Source organism: Passer montanus, unplaced genomic scaffold (assembly GCF_014805655.1).
Source record: "Passer montanus isolate IOZ18808 unplaced genomic scaffold, ASM1480565v1 scaffold7, whole genome shotgun sequence".
NCBI lineage: Eukaryota > Metazoa > Chordata > Aves > Passeriformes > Passeridae > Passer > Passer montanus.
The window spans coordinates 2,624,316-2,644,990 of NW_024372147.1; the positions used below are offsets into that span (position 1 = coordinate 2,624,316).

At 37.3% G+C, this 20,675-nt stretch overlaps 1 protein-coding gene across 1 annotated transcript in view; it reads left to right on the top strand.

The window, feature by feature from the left end:
* The first annotated feature begins 795 nt into the window (after nt 1–795).
* The window catches only part of TUT7 (terminal uridylyl transferase 7), a 32,344-nt gene continuing 12,464 nt past the window's right edge, over nt 796–20,675 (top strand). Inside the window, exons 1-17 of the mRNA XM_039729715.1 lie at nt 796–1,420; nt 3,302–3,822; nt 7,894–8,069; nt 8,612–8,728; nt 9,447–9,624; nt 10,115–10,203; nt 11,138–11,189; nt 12,877–12,946; nt 13,800–13,926; nt 14,647–14,766; nt 15,297–15,428; nt 16,186–16,366; nt 16,707–17,848; nt 17,971–18,121; nt 18,796–18,882; nt 19,739–19,839; nt 20,365–20,422. Coding sequence (XP_039585649.1) covers nt 3,333–3,822; nt 7,894–8,069; nt 8,612–8,728; nt 9,447–9,624; nt 10,115–10,203; nt 11,138–11,189; nt 12,877–12,946; nt 13,800–13,926; nt 14,647–14,766; nt 15,297–15,428; nt 16,186–16,366; nt 16,707–17,848; nt 17,971–18,121; nt 18,796–18,882; nt 19,739–19,839; nt 20,365–20,422 — 3,271 coding nt within the window. The 5' untranslated portion in view covers nt 796–1,420; nt 3,302–3,332. The remainder of the gene's footprint in view (nt 1,421–3,301; nt 3,823–7,893; nt 8,070–8,611; nt 8,729–9,446; nt 9,625–10,114; nt 10,204–11,137; nt 11,190–12,876; nt 12,947–13,799; nt 13,927–14,646; nt 14,767–15,296; nt 15,429–16,185; nt 16,367–16,706; nt 17,849–17,970; nt 18,122–18,795; nt 18,883–19,738; nt 19,840–20,364; nt 20,423–20,675) is intronic.

The window sequence follows — 20,675 nt, forward strand, 5'->3', positions numbered from 1 at the left end:
TCTTATTTTTGTCTGACCATAGAAAATGCTAGTATTTGAGTATACAATAATACATCAAACTCAAGTTTAAACATGAATCACTGACTTTTATAAAAACCATAGGAATTTTAGTTTCACCAAAATGACAAACTTTAGACAGCCTTGCATGGTTGCATTAGTGAGAAGCTTTCATCAGACCAAAGACTGTTTGACCCACCTCAGCCACTATGACATGAAACATGGTGAGCCTGCAGCCACTCAACAATTTTAAGGAAGAAGGAGCAAGACAGGGTTCAGAAACATTTTCATGTTTGGTATCCCAGCCACATCTCCTTACAGCAATTGTTTTGGTAAAATATGCTATCCTTCCACGCCAGGCCCTTTCCAGAAAGCATCTTACCAGGGAAGAGTAATAGAAGGGAAGTCAAAAGTATATTTTGACTGTTAATGCAAAGCACTAAGCTGCAAGTTCCTATCTTGGAAAGGTACCATAAATTATTCTGGGAAGTTTCTGCTGTTTACCTATCTTCAAAATCTATATACTTGTACACATTTTGCTAAGGAAATTTGAACTGCAATGGGAAGGTGAATTCTCATGACGACGACCTCATAAGGCTTATTAAGAGTCCCTCTTTTCTATAAATATGAATGCAAAAGCATGGTAGAAAGAGACCCTTCTCAATAAGCCAGTGAATTACGTACTTGTTTTCTGGGCGATAACTGCAATTTACATTATTCACCTCTTCAATGACCAAAGAAGATCAATGGCACCCTGGCCTGTATCAGCAATAGCGTCCAGCTGGTCCAGGGCAGTGATTATCCCCCTGTACTCCACACTGGTGAGGCTGTCCCTCAAATCTTGTGTTCATATTTGAGCTTCTCCCTGCAAGGGCACTGAGGTGCTGGAGCCTGTCCAGAGAGAGATGGGCCATGGAGCTGGGCAGACCTGAGGCAGCCGGGTCTGGAGCACAAGTCCTGTGAGAGCGGCTGAGGGTGTTTAACCTGGAGCAGGCTCAGGGGAGACCTCTACAACTGCCTGAAAGGAGGGTGCAGCCAGGTCGGGGTCGGTACCAGGTGGCCGGCCAAGAGGGCAGAGCACCAAGCTGAGGTAGGGGAAGCTCAGGCTGTACGTTAGGAGTAATTTCTTCACAGAAAGGCTGATGAGACGTAGCAACCGGCCTGCCCAGGGAGGTGGTGGCGTCACCATGACAGGAGGTTTAAGGAAAGACCGGCCGCAACACGTCGGGCCTCGGGCAAGCACGCTTTCCAAAGCCAGCGGACCGGCTCCACCTCCGCGTCCCGCCCCGCCCCGCCGGGTGCGGAGGGCGGGCCCGCGCTGCCGTAAGACCCGCGCGAATCGGGCGCGCCGGGGCAGCAGCGCCGCTTCCGTCGCGCCACAATGGCGAGCTCTGGGCGGCGGGCGGGCCGGCGGTAGCAGGCGGTGAGTGCCCTTCTCCTGGCGGCCGGCGGCAGGGCGAGGCCTTTCCCGGCGGCGGGCGGTGTACACCGGCGGCCTGTGCCCGTCGCCCGCGCCTTTGCTCTCCGTCTCTCCCTCCCTACGTCTCTCGATCCCCCCGTGCCTGGCCCTGCCGCGGCCCCTCTGCTCGCGGGCTGTGTCCGGCTGAGGCGGCAGGTTTGGGTTGTGTTGCGCCACAGTCCCTCTACCGGAGTTGGGGGTCGGCAGGAGGGGCCTGGGGACCTTCGTTAGCCTGTGGGAGGCCCGGGAGAGCGAGCCGGGAGCTGCAGCGTGGCGGCAAGGGAACCCTGGCCCACGTAGTGTGTTTCTTGCGCCGGTGTCTTACCACCTGCGCCTGGGTCCCGCTGGCAACTTGGCCGGCGCTGCCTGGTGCTGCAGGCCCCGCAGACCGCCGTGTCCTGCCCATCTGCGGCGCCGCTGACCCCAGGGCAGCCCCCTGCCCACACCAGGCTCGCCCCTCCAATCGTGGCTGGGAGCCGGAGGCGAACGTAAACTTTGACTTTTCTGTTTGCTTCCCGTGCAGGGAGGTATCGTCATCCAGCCTGGCGGCGGGGTGTGGGCGTTGCTTCTGGGGATGACTCTAACATAGGCTGGGTTTAGGTCACTTTGAAATTTGGGTTTGACAGCGTTTCTTGCCTAAAATGGGAAGCATGTGCACTTTGTGCATTTGAAACTTTTGTTTCCGCTCTTTGCTGGAGCAGCTGCATTTCCAGAGTTGTACATAACTGGGTAAAATACTGTTCTTTAGGACAGGAATCCTATTTGTTTTGTTGCTTGTGTGGGACCAGAAAACTATCTTAATTTTAAGAGGTGCATAAACACTAAAAGCCTCAGGCCTGTAACATGCAGACACTGAGATTCTTAAGAGTGCCTTTGTGGCCTGCACAACTTAAAAAAATTTAAAGTGAAAAATCAGGTACCCTACTCCCATATTAATGGCAACAGAAGGGCATTTTATGATGTTTAGGTGCTTGAAAATTCTTTTTGCAGCTCTACAGTTTCACCTGCATCTTTAAGCATCTACATGTATTTTGAAAGACAAAAATCTTTTTTGTTTGGTTGTATGTGTCTATATTTAAATAATAAAATGTTCAGTGTTGAGGAGACCACTGCCACTTAACATGTTTTACACAGTCTCTTTCTGTAGTTCCCCTTTCACAGTCCACATTGACAGCATTGGAGTTAGAGCTCTGTGGAGGTGTTTTGCATTAACAAAATGGAGGTAACCAAAGAAAGGGGGGGTGGATGTGCAAGCAATTCAGTGGTCCAGATGTTTTAGACAGCTCTAAAATAATGTGAAGACGGAGTGCTTAATACTGAATAACGTGAGACCTCACAGTGGTGGTCTGGCTAAAATGTGCAGAGAGCACATTGTTTCTAAGTCATTATATCATACTTTCCTGATAGCTAGTTTGCAACTTAGCTTCTTCATCTCTGTGTCCTCTGACGATCATGATCATAATTCTTAACAAGGTGGACGGTGTCTGCTGTGAGCAAAGAGCAATATTCTGATATGTAAAGTGGCCTTGGGGCCATCCTTGCCTTCTTTTTTGTCTCCTTCAGCCATTCTTCCAAAACTTCCCTGTACTGCCCTGAGAATGATGTAGACTCTTATCTGTCCTAAAGACCTTAGGGCCTGGAAAAGCCAAAGGCCTTCTCTGCATTTTATAAACCACCCAGAGGTGTTAAGACATACTAAGAGAAGAGACCTAACTGAGTTTTGGCCTGACTTTTCTTGCCTTAGTTTAAGCCAGGGCTTTGATTGGAGATTTCCATAGCAGGTAATACCCAATATTCATTCCTTGATTGATTTTAAAATACAGTTTTTAACTTTACGATTTCTAGGTGGGAATCGCTAAATTGAACAGCAATAACCATGGGAGATGCTGCAAAACCTTGCTTTGCCAAACAAAAGAAGGAACAGGAAATTTTGCATCCAGAAGAATTAAAAGAAAGTCCCTTACAGATAGTCTACCAAGTCATGGATGAATATGGAAGTGGCTGTAGCAATAAAATAGATACCAACCTGCAAAAGAAAAAGGGAACTCCAGGTCATTATGGAAGCAGTCCCAGGCGAGGGCCACGAAGTGTTTTGAGTAGCCCAAATTCACTTAAAAACACAGCTTACAGTCAAGGGTCAAAGTTAAATGATATCCAAAGAGACCAAATCCAAATGAAGAAGTGGGTACCTGATGATCACCATGGTACTGCTGACACCTGGAGAGAGTACCGTTCTGCTGGGCATGGTAGGACAAGAAAGGACTCTTTTCATGAAGTGGAAGGTGCTGGAAACAGAAATGTAAGACGACAACTTCAGGAAGACTTAATGAGCAAAGATGTGCCAGACATGCACAAAGGAAGTTCTGGTAATCACATTTCTTTGTTTTTGCTTAGCTATCCAGTAAAGTAGCTTCCTACATGTGTTATTGGAAAGTAAAATTTCAAGATTCATATTAAAGTAAAAGCAGTGATTTTGTTCTCTCTTGTATTGCAAACCATTGACTGCTCTGTACTTGTAGCACTTCAGACAAATTGTTACAGCAAATAATACAGAACTTGTTTTGTAGATTGTGTTGTCTTTGTAGTTTAGCCTGTGAGTGATAGGAGTAAGTAGATTGCAGCGTCTGCGTAGTGTCCCTGTTTGTTGTTTTCCCTGTACAATTTGATGGAATCTGTCAAGACTGGTAAGAGATCTTTCAATTAAGTTGATAACAGGGTAAGATTTTTGGAGCTATCAGTGAGGTCTTTAACAATGGGTCTTAATGAAGATTGAAAGCAGTTGTCAGTACTGTGAGAACTTGGTACAGCAATAACATGAGTCTAGTTCTTCACACATATTTAACTTCCCTGTGGGCAGTTGGTACTAATAACCATAGTATATACCCAAAGCATTGAAATGTCAGGAATGACAGCCTCAGGGAGGGTGAAGTGATCAATACAATAGTATTTTCATTGAATGCAAGTAAAGCAGAAAAAGGAAGCTTAAAAGAATATAGAGAATATAACCTCTGTGTGATGCTGCTAACATGGAATGCCAGTCAACAAGAAGCCTGTCTTATTTTATTTAAGAGTGGAAGCCAAAGACAGTAGTGATCAGATCCTCTGCTGAGAAGAAGAGCTACTGCTGGTTGACACTAGGAAGTCCAACAATTAAATGTCCTTTCCGTTGATACTAGCTGTCGCTAAAAAGATAAACTGCGAACAGGTGCCCAGTGTCTCTCATTGTTAGAAGTAAGCAGCACACAGCTCAACCTCACATGAGGAGAGAGCAGAGTGTTTTCACAAGTTTGGTTTTTTTTAGTTAAAGTTTTCTTTCGTTTTCTTCTTTTAGGGGATGTAATGAACTTTTTTTTTCTGTGAAACTTCAGGAACTTACTGAAATAGATTTTTGGAATCACTGGCAATAATACTTGACAAATTAAGGGAAGTGAGCTACTGATTACAGAAATGGGCAAGTGTCTCTTAAAAGAGGAAATAAAATAATTGGTGTGCATCTTAAATCTTGGGAGTCAGTTTTTGCTACCTTTTTGAAAGGTAGCAAAGATAAGAAGTAGTAAGTATGCATTTGTTAAGGAAAAGGTATGCCAAGCCCTAATTTGTGTATTTAAAATAGTCCCCTGTGGACATGGGAAAGTCAGTTGGTAGGTGTTGCTTGTACTAGTACTGTGCTGCTTTGGGTACTCCTGTGTGACAGTTCTGTAAGTAAACTAGTGGAAAACTGTCTGGATTAACATAAAAGACTTACAGACCTGATTAGGTAACTATACTCAGAAACTACTAAACATTTTGTCAGTTAATGAAAGTAGTGAGTGAGGGTTCTATTCCATTCAATGTTTGTTATACTAAACTAATGATGAATGAAGACAGCACACCTACTAATTGTGTGCTCTGAAAATTGAATATGCTGTGAAGCTGGTAGGAATGGAATGCAGAAAAGCAGGAAGGTCAATTAAAATAAGTTTGCACAGTTGGAGAAATGACCTACATATAGGATGAAATACAAAGGATATGTAAATGCCATTGTTTAAGGAGGAATATCAGCTGTGCAAATAAAGGAAGAAAAGTTACTATAAAGTAGTATCTTTTTTGGAGAAGGGTCTGAAATGATAGTGAACCAGAAGATGATAATAAATAGTCATTATCATGGGGTTGTGAGGCATGAAAAAGGATTCACAGTCTGAAGTATCCCTTTTTCTGAGTAGTACTCCATCCAGTTTTGGCATCCCACTTGTATGAATAAAATGGAAGCTGTGCAAAGAAAAGCAAGAAGGTTTTCAAGATATGTAGGAAACAGAACTATTCAAACTGTAAACAATGCCCAATATTTCTGCAAAATTAAGAGTGTAGGGAGGGCATAGTAACAATATTCTGTGTAGGAAGCTGTAAAAAGCTGATGTAGTAAACTATATTGTTTCTTTCCAGTAGATGGGACACAAAGAAATGGGCCTAAAATTGAGCAAGAAAGATTCAGATGAGGAATAAAGGTCAAGTTTCTAAAGGTAAAGCTAGGGAGGTTCTTGAGAAATTGTCTGGGCAGCTCATGGAAAAGGTACTTGAAAGCCTTTAAGAAAAGGTTAGCTGAGCATTGCTCAGATTTGACAGAGTTTGTTTCTTCCTGCTGTGAAGCATAGGGAACAGGCATGGCATAGCTCACCTCTTGAGGTCCCTTCAGAAGTTCTGTGTCAAGTAGCAAAATTATTAAAACTTTCTTCTAGTATTTACTTGAAATATTTTGTGCAGTTGTCCTTTTCATTGCCTTCATGTCTTTTTTATTGTAGCTCATAAGGAAGTTCACCAAATCTGAGACCCTGTTCTTTTGTACTTTATTTAATCATTAACCTATAATTAGATAGTCACTATTGTACCTACCAAATATTAGAAGTATTTATTTAGTTTGTAATTTTTTTGAATTTACTTGTTGGCTACTGGAATAATTGATAAGTAGGTAACTGTCACAGGCTTTTCTCTGAAAACATTGATATACCTCCAGGTTCTATCCATACTGATTAGTTAAAAAACGTAGTGAAACAGATGTGGCACATCTTAGGAATTTGAGCAGAAGTGTCAATGCAAAAATGGAGGATGTGGGGAAGGTTCAGAAGCTCAGACTTCTGTTTCTGCTCCCTGGAAATTCCTTTGGAGTACTTCTGCAATACAACCTATTGAGCCTAAATTCTATTTATTGCAGCGCAAACTTTTGCTTCTGCTGAAAGAAATTATATTACCATCTTTGCCCTGGTACTGTTTACACCACTAATACGTGCATGCTGTATAGTGAACTGAATAAAATAACTGGTCACAAATACACAACTCTGTTGCTACCCTTTTGCCAATTATTTGAGACAAAAATTGTGGTCATGGGAAAGAAATTTTGTAAATGTATTTGGAAGAGGAGTTTATGAGGTTTTTTGTTGGGTTTTTTTTGCCTTTTTTAATTACTACAAATTAAAGCCTCATGCTCTGATAAAAGTTTGTGAGTCTAAGGAAGTTGCATGAACTTTCTTTGAAGAAGGGAACTTTAGAAATTCCAGGCATTGGGACATCCTGTATAGCTGTACAAGTGAAAGGCAAGGTGTGAAAATCTGACATGTGTATCCTGAGATGATATTTACACGTATTGGCTTTGGGCCAATAGCAAAATGATGGTAAAATTCACTTAAAAATAGAAGTGGTATTTAGATTAATTTGTTCCAGAGCTTTTGCTGTAAACACAACAAGCTCTTTAAGCATTATTATTATGACAGTTTTACAGCTTTGTTAAAGTAATGTGCACATACTTAGCAAGTCCATTCTTTAGTCTCTGTAGCCAGCAGGGTGCTTACTTTTTTCCACTTGTTAATTTAATATTGTGAAGGTAGTACTGATCATATGCTGGTTTTTAGCTGAAAGGCAAATTACATTTTCACTGGTAATAATCCTTTGTTAATAAATTGTCATATGTGAGCTAAACCATGACAGTGCCATATCAGAGTGCTGCTAGGTCTTATAAATTATTGAGATTAGCCTACACTTTTTTAATTCTGTCATACTTGTAGTCTAGCTTATTTGTATACCAAAGCCTAGCCAGGCATCCCAAAATCTTTGGATATATTCTGTATTTTCAGTGTAATGACATACTGGTATATTTATTGCATTTAGTTCTTTTTTTTTTTTTTTGACAGTTATAACAAAGGTATCTACATAAGCTAATTTTCTTAAGTGGAACAAATTAACTGATTTATTTGTAGTTTGGGACAAAGGCATTATAGGTTGTGATACTAATATACACTTACTATTATCCAACTTGCACAGGACAAATTCTGAAACCAAACAAGGTAGGTGAATTGTGCTTTCTTTGATTGTCATGTGAGCAGAGTGTTAATTAAGGAGAACAATTTTTAAATGCTATGTAGCACTCTATAGTTATTTTATGTGTTTGCTCTCATAATCTTTATAAGAAATGAAGAAACTTAGAAAAGCAAGAAGACTGAGAAGAACTAGAAAAGATGAGTGTGATCATGATGAAGTGGAAGGTCCAGTCATAGATGAATCTGTGCTGTCAGCAAAAGAGCTTCTGGGACTGCAGCAAGCTGAGGAACGATTGAAGCGAGACTACATTTATAGACTGAAGAAGGTGCTGCTGTCTTTACTTATACAGATAGACCTCTCCTATTTTTTGTGCATATAATTATGTTCTAGATGGTACAGTTTTAGCAATATCTGTGATTGTAGTTACAGAAAAGTTTAGTTACAGAATTTAATTAACGATATTGCTGTTAATGAATTGTGAAAAGAGGAGGGTTTATCTTTTGGGTTTTTTGCAACAACATTAATAACAGTTCAAACTCAAAAATAAAGGCTGCTCCTTTAGTCCTTGGAATGACATCAGATTTTAATTAAAATGCTGGAGTAGTTGTTTCTTCAATTAACATATTCATCCGTGAGCACTGGGTATTTTGTCCTGTGAAAGATAAGTTGTTGGGTGTGATTGACATGGTATCATTTTTCTGACATTGTTTGATGTGCAAACTTTTTGATGGCAAATATGAAGTGAAGGATGCTAAAGTGGGTGGGTGTAGGTTTCAGAGATAGTCCATTGAACTTAGAGTACTGAATGAAGTGAAAATAATACTTTTATGTATTTTGAGGGGGTTTTTTTTACTATCTTTATTTTAGCAACCTCGAAGCTACCCATCAGCAAAATATACCTGCAAGTTGTGTGATGTTCTGATTGAGTCGGTGGCTTTTGCTCATAAGCATATTAAAGAAAAAAGACACAAGAAAAGCTTAAAGGTGAGTTTAGCACAAAAAAAGCATAAACTGTGGTTTAATGAAACCTTCCTTACCCCACTAAAAATTATGAAACTGCTTTTAAAACCATTCCTCATTTAGTTTTTACCATGTTTCAATATTTTTAAAAACTTGCATAGTGGTGCTAATGAAAAGTAAGCTTGGGACCTGGACTTTGCAATGAGCAGTAGGAATAAGCAAATACAGTTGGTATGGCAGAATTAGAAGTTATAACCTATATGTCAGAATGAAGATTTCAGTTCAGAAATACTGCAAAAATTAAGCACTTGTGGAGTATTGCAGATTTGTTTATTTGTAAAGGAAATAGGTTTGTTTTGAGCATAAGCCTCAAAATAACTTCCAGCATAACATCAATTTTACCTTTTTTTAAAAACATCTTCTGTTTCTCTGCTTGAAGTGGACAAAAATACATCTCATGCAGATTTTCTGTTTCTTCCTCTTTAGCTTTTACATTTTCACACTTCATAGGTGATGAAAGAATTGGTAATTTTTTTAACATGCCAAATACATGTTATATATATCTCTGAATGTTACTGAAGCCTCCTGCAGTATCAGATTCTGTATTGCTTCCAATTATCTGCATTACCTGGATGCAGAAAAAATTGTGGTGGTGGTATTACATGGAATAAGTTATTGGCATTCGTTTTAGCCTGAAAAACAGCTCAAGAAACTTATGAAAACATTGGTTTTATCTTGAAAGGAAAAACAAGAAGAACAACTGCTGACTGGTCTTCCTCCTCCAACGCCTTCTCAGATACAAGCTATCGGTGTTGCTATTGAAAATGTTGTGCAGGAGTTTGGCTTAAATAATGAAGATCTAGAAGAAAGGCTTAACATTAAAACAATGATGGAAAACTTGCTGCGTCAAAAATTGCCAGGTATTATTTGCAGTTTAAATGCTACATATGGCAGCTTACTGAAAACAAAATAACAAGAACTGAACAAACAAAAAAAGAAATCAACCCAAAAAAATCCCCAAGAGCTTATGAAATGAAAACGGAATTAAAAACCTTGGCTCTCTAAATTGTAAAACAGCATGTTTAGTTACTTGTCTGTTGAACTACTTGATGTGGCAATATAAACCTGTTCCAGAATTAAATTACAATGGTGTAAATGACCCAAACAGGCCTGTAGTAAAAAGTGAAGATAAAAAGAATGAGGGAAGGATTTGACCTTCATGATAAGCCTTTACCAACAACAGCATGGGAAGCAGGATTTAGTAACAGTTCTGGGCTGTTGAAGCCCTTTTTTCTTTTCCTGTGCTTACTGAAACAAGGTGTAGATTTAAGATCTATTAGTAATGCTGTAAGTAGCTACAGACTTAGAGTTAGGGATAGTGTAAATGAAGTATAATTCTTTTTGTTGCAGAGTGTTCATTAAGGTTGTATGGCTCCTCCTATAGCAGATTTGGCTTCAAAACTTCAGACTTAAATATAGATACCCAGTTTCCTGCCAATGTAAGTAAGGCCATTTTATTAAATGTTTGTTAGTGTTTTTGAATGTTTGCACCTTCCTGTAAATTGTATTGTAAATACATTTTATAGTGTGGTAGTAACGCTTTTTATAAAAGCCCATTGAGGAAAACAGAAGCAGTCTGGTCTTAAAATAACATTCTTCATAGAACTGTGGTCATCAGGCAGTGTAATACAGCTTTGTGTTTTGTTGAAACTTCTTCTGAACATACTTAAAACATCTGTACTATAGCAGTCCTCTGAGACAGATGATTAGTTATATTCTCTAACAACTGGAATAAATGACACTTCTGTGATCTTGTTCCCGTACTGATCCTGGTTTTGTACTGATACATTCACATATGCACATTTTGACTACTAGGTTATATTTGAGCCATGAAACCTCATGGTTATTTAAATGTGGAGTAATTTAAGGTCTTTATTTGTCATGTTAATTGTTTTTATGCATTTTTGTGCTTGAACATTGAAAAGAAATTAAGGATATGATTCCATACTTAAACTTACTCCTTCTGTAGTTAATTTGGCAGTCCCATTGTTAGAATTTAACATTTCCTTTAGGAAACTAAGAATGACCTAAGTTCATAAAGCACATAGAATTTAGAAAGCCATAATTCCAGTCTTTAACATGATGGAAGTCCACTGTGTCAGAATGCAGTCATATTTAAGCACACTGAAACAATAATTCTGCTTGTGGGGGTTTTCTTACCATAACCAAGTCTTTGATAGAGGTAAAAATAACTTTAGGAACAATTCCTTCAGGATTATATTTTTTCCTTGAAAGCAAGCAGAGCTCTTGTTCCTTTGATGCAACTTAATAATAGTGAAGTACACGTAGAGGTGGTTTTAAATTTGATTTGTAGAAAATCACTTTCTTGACAGGTGGTTGATACAAAAACAGCTTTATTCATTTTATTGACAGATGACCCAACCAGATGTTCTCTTACTTGTGCAAGAAAGTCTCCAGAACAGTGGTAAGAAAAAATTGCTGCCTTCTCAATTTCATTAAACTATTACTGCTTACTATTGTTGAGTTTCACCTCTGCTGAACGGGTGCATCACATGCTATTCTTTTTTTGGAAAGATATGAGGCTGAATAATACTGCAGGAAAGAATACATTAGGAGAACTACTTTTGGTTTGACATTCAGTGTTAAAAGGGCTGAAATTCTCTTATTTTTGATGATGTGAGAAATTCCTGGTGGGAGGCTTTCTTCTACATTATGGGTGAAGATGTGTGGTAGACTTAGCTGCCCTCTCCAGCCTGCTCTATTAGCCGGGCATAGTACAGAAAGCAGCCTAAGTGCTTTAACATGTAACAGAAACCCAGTATTGTACTTTGACATTGTGGTCTCTTTTCCTGTAATTACCTGCACGTGTCTGTCAGTGCAGGTGATGGCCATGATGACTGCATACCTGCACAGAGTTTTTTTTCAGATAATGTAGCTCTGCGTTTTAATACAAGGAAATAAAGTTTAAGATCCTTCAAAAAACTGAATTTACTCAAACCAATTCAAGCATATGCAGACAAGAAAAAAAATGAAAATATTGGGTGGGGAGCATGAAAACTATTCTTTTTAAATGCAGATTGCAAAAAGTAGCTTCACTGTTTTCTTGCCTTGTTTTATGTCCACAGTTTGGGAACCGCACCACAGGGTTCAGAACATGTATGTTTACTGATCTAGATTCTCAGTGGCACCCCCACCATCACTGTATGTGCATTTTATTGTCTGGACCGTTATGGTCTTTGAGAATAGGGTTATTTTTAAGTTAGATTAGAGGAAAAAGATCGAGATCTCTTAAGAAGTTAGGATCACTAATGCAAATATTACTTGCTTTTATGTGTTGTGCAAAGTCTTTTCTCTGTGAGTGAGAAGATACAGGGATAGAGTATTAGATGTTTGAGGTACCTCAGTGGCTAAAGCAAGATAATTTTCAGTGAAATTAGGTGTCCATTTGGCTAAGTAACATCACAAAAATATTGTGATTTCAGAATTTTTGAGTAAAGTATCTGAAATTGTTTGACAGTTTCCTCCCCTCCTGGCCCAGTGAAACCATAGTTTTCAAAAGGTATAAAAAAATAAGTCTAGTTTGAATCAAATCAGCACCACTAAGAGAAGGGACTAGAGTGGCTGACAGTGAATGATATAAAGAATAAGAAGAAAAAAAGAGAAAAACCATAACAAAAGGACATAATTTAGGCAAGTCTGTTCTATATTTACATAAAAGATTGTCAGATAACCAGGGAAAAAAGTTTATTTCTTTATAGTAGTGATGTAACACTGTTTTTTTTTTATTTTTCATACTAATATTATTCCATAGGTGTTGTAGTTGTCTCTGCATGACTCAATTACTCAAGCCAGCTCTTAACCAAATTATGCCTCCTTAATTTTACCTACTGTGTATATATGAATTTTGAAAAGTTCTGGTTTTTCTCAGTATTTTCCTAACAGTCCTTATTATATAGACCATATTCTTCCACACATATGTGAAATTTTGTATCACACGTGAAACATATAAATTACATGTACTTTATTTTTCTCATTATTAGTCATTGTATTAGCTGAAATTCTGCCTGTTCTCCTCTAGTGCATCCAGTTCAATGTACTTTTTATCAACATCATGTTTAATGTGGCTTCTTCTTTTTCTTTTTCCCACTTAGAATCTTTTGCGGAAGTTGATGCAGATTTCCATGCTAGAGTACCAGTGGTGGTGTGCAGAGAAAAGCAAAGGTCTCGGTTGTCACTTTGTGTGTTCTAATAGTATATAGCAATGTAAATTATATTACCACCTGATAAATGACGTTTCTGTACTAAATTATTACAGTTCCATGGATCTTGAAACACAAACTAACACTCATGGGCAAGTCATTCCTAGCCTAGAATAAGAGGGTAAGGGTTGTTCTGTCCTCAGCTGTGTATTTCCCAACCCCTTCAACCATTATGGCTTCCAGCATGTACCCTTACCCTTCCATTTAGGATTATTGCTTAAGCAGAAACTTTCCTTTCTTCAGGTAGTGGACACACCATAATAATTTATAGATTTCTGTAAGGATAAGAACAGTTTGCTTAGCTTCGCTTGTATTTTGAGAACAAGTGAAAAATATTTTATTTTGCCCATTTGATGAATGTCAATTAAGATTCATGAAACATTCTATAAACAGCTACTCATAAAAATATTACCAGTTATTTGGTGCTACCTTGACTTTTCAGTGTTTAAAAATATTTTATGTTGTGTGAAAACAGCATAGAAACTGTTTGATGGTGGGTGTGGTTTGGGAAGACATTTTTGTTTCATGAAGGAAATTAATGCTATAACTTTTCAGTTCAGTAAATTAATATTAGAAAAAATACTTGAATTTTAATTGTATCTTAAAACATTGGTACAGAAGATCATAATGAATATATTATCAACCTAAGTATAAATCAAATTAGTATTGCATGCTGCTGTTCATGCAGAGATGCTGTCTTTCAGAAGCTGTCAAGTCTTTCCTTACAGCCTTCTGCTACACTGTTCTGTGAGGTGTTATCTGACCTATGGATGTTACAAAACCTTCAAGATCTTTCATTTCTTTTCGGATTTTAGTGGCCTTATTTGTAAAGTGAGTGCAGGGAATGAGAATGCTTGTCTGACAACAAACCATTTGGCTACACTTGCAAAGCTGGAACCTACTATCGTACCTTTAGTGATTGCCTTCAGGTACTGGGCAAAGGTGAGAGTTATTTGTATTCCCTTATCTGTGAATAAATATTGAATTAACTTTGATATTATGCCTGTAGTTGTGGTTTAGAAAATGGTTGTTGAAACAGCCCTTGGAAAAAGAGTTGAAATAAGGACATAAGTTTTTTAAGTTGTACATTTTATAAATTATATTATCATTTGTGTGTGATAATGTTCCACTAAATTTCAAAAGTGGAATTTTAAGTTTCATTCAGTAGAATGCAGACTGTAAGTATCCTGCTCTGTTATCAAACTATTCAGAGGAATGTATATGAGATAGTTTTTTCTTTTTTTTTTCATGATGGATTAAGTTTACAAGAAACTAGCAATTCTGTCTCTATTGTAGATGAAAATAATCTTGGGAATTATTGTAACTTGTAAAATTTATGTGTCTGCAATTAAAATATTAATTAAAAATTGAAAAACTTCTGGCTTGTATTGTATCTATGCAAAAGGAGCTATCACTTTTTGCAAATGTGATTTACACTGTCTATTTTGCCAGCCTCTGTCCTTATGGCTTACACTGAAAACGTTGTGGTAGTATAGTAGTAACAGCAATAAATATGCAGGCCTTGAAAAAAATTCCATCTGGTAAGATCTCAAAGATATCTGAGTTTCTGTAGTATTCAGTGGGACATCTGATCAGTAATTAAAACAATGTTTTTCATAGTATTACCTTGAAGCTTTAATGGCTGCACAATTTGTTTTACAGTTATGCTGTGTTGATCGTCCTGAAGAGGGAGGCTTGTCACCTTATGTATTCGCTTTAATGGTTATTTTCTTTCTACAACAGAGGAAGGAGCCCTTTCTGCCAGTCTATTTGGGATCATGGGTATGTGTGTATTAATACATTGAATAGTATAAATGAGAGGACCAGTTGCTTGTGGTGGTATATAATCTATCAGCTTTATGCTACTCTGAGCAAGCCATAAGCAAGCCATTTCTTGAAGAATTAAGAATGTGAATTCATCATCATTCAATGACTGCACATAACTTTAATATGCCTAGCTGTAAGGTTGCATTTCACAGTCCTAGTCACTGAAGTAAGTGCTCTGTTGCTGCTTCTGTGAATAAGGGGTGGTGGGCATTGAATAATGCATTTTGCAATCATTTACTTCCTCTTTTTTTTTCGCCTTTCCTCCAGATTAAGAGCTCAATCCGTGTAGCTACATCCCAAAACAATGTCTTGGAATTTGCCATTTAATTCTCAAAAAAATAGAAAACTATCGGTACAAGAGAGATAAAAGTTGGGGCATATTCTAGACATAGAACAGTTGTTTTTAAACTTTGGTCTCCTGCAGTGTGGGGACTAAAATTTAAACTTCATGTGATGTTTCGCTCTATGTTTCTTTTTGTTTCTAGATTGGAGGATTCTCATTAAACAAATTAACTAATTTTCATCTGAGAGAAGTAAAGAATGATGCTGTGGTTTGGGAGCATAACCCCACTGATGATTCTGATTTGCCACAAGAAACTTCCCCTAGAAGGGGCAAGGTCTGAACTTTTACATTTGTTTCTGTAGTAGTCTAGCAGACATTGCTGTTCTCAAAAACGAACAGTCTTCTATTTCAGTTCTGTGTTTGTTTCAAGACCATGAGCTGAACTAAGAGATTGCACGAAAGTTTGCTTCGAGGTCTGTTGTGCTCAGCTCTTGGTGCTAAGGAGCTGGCAGGAAAATAGATATAATTTCAAACTCTTCAATAAGACCCTGAATTTTAATCTGTTGGGGAGAATGTAGTTTACAGAGCTGGAGCAGTTTTATCTTGGAATTAGATTAAGCATATGAAAAATATTTTCTCTTTGCTTGGTACTGTTCTTACAAATTGTTCCTATCATAACAACTTTGTAAGAAACAAAGTTTGTAGGAAACAACTTTGTAAGAAACAATGTGACTGCGTGTTGTAAGAGTTAACAATTCAGCCTAGACTTGGCTGAAAAATAGGCTGTATAATCCATTCTGTCCTACGACATGAGAGACACGTTTTTCTTTTAAATTTATAAATTACAACATAAACACTTAAAGAAGCAATTGTTATTAACCATTAATGCTACTTTTTACCATTGCTGCATTCTTTCGTTTTGAAGCTTTATGCTGTATCTTCCAACTTTTTAATTGTGGTTTTTGTTGCAGTTGCAGCAGTTGAGAACCAATGATAAATTCTGCCAGTTGACATAAAGGAAGCATAGCAATTAAAACAGTTAAATGACAGTGTACTAAATATTATTTAAGGTTTTCTTCTGTAATTGACAGGTTCCCTTAGTATTTGATGTAGGTCAGCAGTGTTCAGCACCTGTTGGTCAGCTCTGGCTTGAACTGCTTCGTTTCTATGCTTTGGAGTTCAATATGGCTGATTTGGTTATTAGCATACGACTCAAGGAACCAGTGTCTCGTGAATTAAAGGACTGGCCTAAAAAGCGCATTGCTGTGGAAGGTATATAAATATCTCTTAACAAACTTCAGAGAACTGTAACTTTAATTTTTATAAGGTGCTGACTTGGCTGTTAATATTGGCTGTTACAACTTAGAAATTTTTAATATTGGAGTTATAGTAGAATTATTTTTAAATCAATTTGATATTTCTATTGGGCATTATTTTTAACATTATCAGAAATAAGTGAACTAAAAAATTGTTTTCAGCAGAATTTGTAGATCTTGTGTCCCTACACAATGTTTAAGAGTTACTAGTAATTCAGACTCTGTAAGGATGTAAGTGTATTCTTTTTTTAAGAAATTAACTCTTTAACTGCTGGCTCACTTCTTCTTTCTACTAGACCCGTATTCAGTAAAAAGGAATGTGGCAAGAACTCTGAACAGCCAGCTAGTGTATGTGTATGTTCTTCACTGTCTGAGAGCAACTTACAAGTATTTTGCTGTACCTCACAAAAAAAGTGCAAAATGGAGCAAAATACCCTCTTCAAATGCAAATGAGGAGAAATCCCAAATGCTGGATCATGGAAAAGATGCTATAAAGCATGAAGATTCTGACTTGCAAAACTTAGATGGTAGAACAAACACAGCCATAGTAGAAGATAGCATAACAGAGGATACACATATTCCCAAGGAACATAAAATTGGTCCTTCAAAACTGTGTGATGGCTCAGAAAGTTTCACAGAAGAAGAATTAGCTGATGATATAAGTCATCTGGGAATTACTCACGAAGATTCAGACTGTATAAATGAGGAAGTTATTTCTGGAGATAATGAGGATTTTAAACCTAGTTGTGAAGAGACAGAGAGTGAAAATGAAGATGAAGAAGAGGAGGAAGAGGAAGAACATGAACAGCAAAAAAGACAGTGGGATACTGTTTTGGCTGCTGAGCAGACAATTGATGAGGACAGTGACAGTGGAGAACTCCCTGTTATGGTGAATGAGCATGAAGCAGAGACATGTAGGATTTCAGACTTAGAAGGTTTTCAACACACTGCACTTACAGAGAGTGATGAATGTGGCTTGGAGTGCAGTGGTATAACAGATGGTAAGATCGACATTGATGAGTATAGTAGCTCTGAAGGTATTGATGAACTGGATGAGTCCCCACAAAAATTCCTATGTTCAGCACAGAGTCAGATATCCCAAATTATACACTCAGATGATGAAGAGGAAGAAGAGGAAGCACCAACTCTTCTAAATCAGAGAGAATGCAGTGCTACCATTAGAGCTGGAGGTGAACTAGGTGACACATGTACTGGATATGGAGATGATGATGCATTATCAGAAGAAGATTTTTCCATCCCCAGTAAATATGAGAACAAACAATTCAAAGAAAGTGTAGCTGGACCTCTGAGGAACAATTTGAGTCAAGAATATCTTACTGAGAAGGGAAGTCATTCTGAAGAGAGCACAGCAGTTGAACAGTGCTTAGAATCTGAACTTTTTTATGAATTCAGTAAACAAGCATTTACAAAGGGCAAGGTAAGCAAGCTTGCTGGTATCAGAACATAAACATATTGCTGTTGGAAGTTATATGAAAGTGTTGCTCCAATTTATTGAAGTACTGTAGTTTTTAAAACTAATCTTGCTTTTTGTTCATGCAGTCTCCTACAGTAGTATGTAGCTTGTGCAAACGGGAAGGTCATTTAAAGAATGATTGTCCAGAAGACTTCAAGAAAATTGAGCTTGACCCACTGCCACCACTGCCACCCAAGTTTTCAGTTATTCTAGATCAAGTTTGTGTCCAGTGTTACCGTAAGTTTTTTCCTTTGAATATTGTGCCATAGAAAAGGAATCTGAAAAAAAAACAGCAATACCCACAGACTAATGATGTTATAAGGTGACAGTTTATTTTCTACATTTTCTCCAACTCTTAGATACAATTCTATGATTTGGCTTAATGATAATGGCTGTTATAGAACTGCTCAGTAGTTTTTATCTAGAGAACTAGAAAGTGTTTAGATTTTTCTTTCAGCTGTCTGGTTGATTACTCATACAGGAAAATAGATTTTCTGAGAATTTTGGGTGGAGTTTTTGACTGATACTTTTGTATTTGTCTGAATTGAGTTATGTTAACTGTTCCTTAACTTGTAGTTTTCATTAAAAAAGACTTCTAGGAAAAATAGTGTCAAAATATCATTTTGTAACATTTCTCCGCTTTTGTTCTTTTCAGAGTGACCCAACTTTCCTCCTTTCTCTCTCGCCATTTCTGACCAGACAAAATGCATTGTTTGTCTAATTAATGTTTTTCTTTGAGCAGGTATTTCTCTTCTACTTCATCCTTGCTTTCTTTCCTTCACATGTGAATTTTCTCTTTCTCTTTCCCTTCCCTTGCCCCACTGTAAACTCCTCTCTATTTTCACTTGATTCTTTGCTCTTCCTAAAGAACAGTTGCCTAAATTGTTGTAATTTTTTCTTCTTTTTTAAAGATGATTTTTCTCCAAATATAGTAGAAGATCACGCTCGTGAACATATAAGACAAAGCTTGGAAATCTTCATCAGACAGGATTTCCCAGGTACTTAGGCCATTCTAACTTCATAGTTGTATTTTTGATTATTCATACTTGAGTATTTTCCAAGAAAACATAATTTCAGTATAATAAACACTTTCGTTTTGAGTATTTAACCCATATTGTTGTTCAGCATTGAAATACTTCATTACATTAATTTTTGTTCTAAGTCTTTTAAGCTGTTTTTAAATTTGGAATTTTTTATTCATATATAGCACACAGTAGGAAGGAACAATGGCAAGTTTAGGAAGAAACAAAGCAGAAGTGGAGTAGTTTTACATTTCTTATTTTAGTTTTATTTATTAATCAGACTTATTTTTGTAACTGTTCTTACAAATAAGGTTTTTTTAGTACTTCCTACTGAAACTTACTGAGCTTGGAATATTTTAAATATAGGCACAACATCTGGCCTATTCACAGAACCTAGGCATTTGATTTTTTTTTCTTTTGTTTGTTTCTGGAGTTCTTACCTGTAACACCTGGACTTCAGTTCATGGTCTTTTAAAATTAGATTTTTTTGGCTGGAGCCAGGTATATTCCTTACCCTGAGGATCTCTGTACAAACCATTTTTCAGTCAGGTGTCAGCTTGAACCTGCATGCTGATGATATAATTACTGGAAAACCTAACTTGTTTCTGGATTTGTCAGACTCCTTATTTGAATCAGTAATAGTAGACATTATTTTTTCATAAGCAAAGTTGATCAGAAAGTTTTCATGAACTACAGAAATACAATGGTGTTTTCCTGCCTGTATTAGAAGACATGCAGTGGTTTGCAGCTACATACAATTTGTGATTCTGTGTTACATATAATTTTATATTTTTTGTTGATATATGGCTGTAATACAACCCATGCCTTACAGGAACCAAGCTCGATTTGTTTGGCTCCTCAAAAAATGGCTTTGGCTTCAAACAAAGTGATCTTGATATCTGTATGACAATAGATGGTCTGGAAACTGCTGAGGTAGGTTGAGAAGACTTTTGGTTTATGGTTAAACAAATGCAGAATTTTCTTATATGGTGTATCTAGCATAGCAAATTTATTATTTTATAACAGCTTTTAATATTGGAAGGAAATACTAAGTGGCACTAAGGTACCACTAAGCAGATTATTTTGGGGGTGTTTACTGTTGCCCTAGGGATGAATATAGGAATAAAGTAGCCAGTTTTCTCTGGAATTCTGAATTTCTAAATTTATTTGTGCAGATAAGTAATATCCTTGATTGCATAAACAACTCAGAATGGGAAACAATGGAAGAGCACATCAGTGTCCTTTCATCCCTAATATCAGCTTTTAAAGTCTCCTTTGTTATATTATCTGCTGTTGATTTTATATATGCTATTTTGAAACTATTTCTTGTATTCACATAATTCTGTATAACATAAAACATTGGATTATAAAGCTTTAAGCTTAATGGCACATAATAAAAGGTTTGCCTAAAATACTTGCAGCAGATACATCTTTCAGCTTTTATTCTTGATGTCGTAGGGACTCGACTGCATCAGAATCATTGAAGATTTAGCAAAAGTTCTCAAGAAACAGTCAGGTAATTTTCTGGAAAATTAAAATAAGTTATTCTGGTTTTGTTACTTCATTTGCTGTAGAAACAGTGTTCTGGGGCGCACTGTAGGTGAAAATCATTAAGATACAACTAACATAAAAGAGGTTATGTTAGTAAGAGTGAGGTTGAATATTTTGAACGTTTGGATTTATTTTTGTTTGTATATATAGTTATTCAAGGTTATAATATCATTGGACCACATCTGATCTGGACAGATAGTATGTTTATAACTTACACG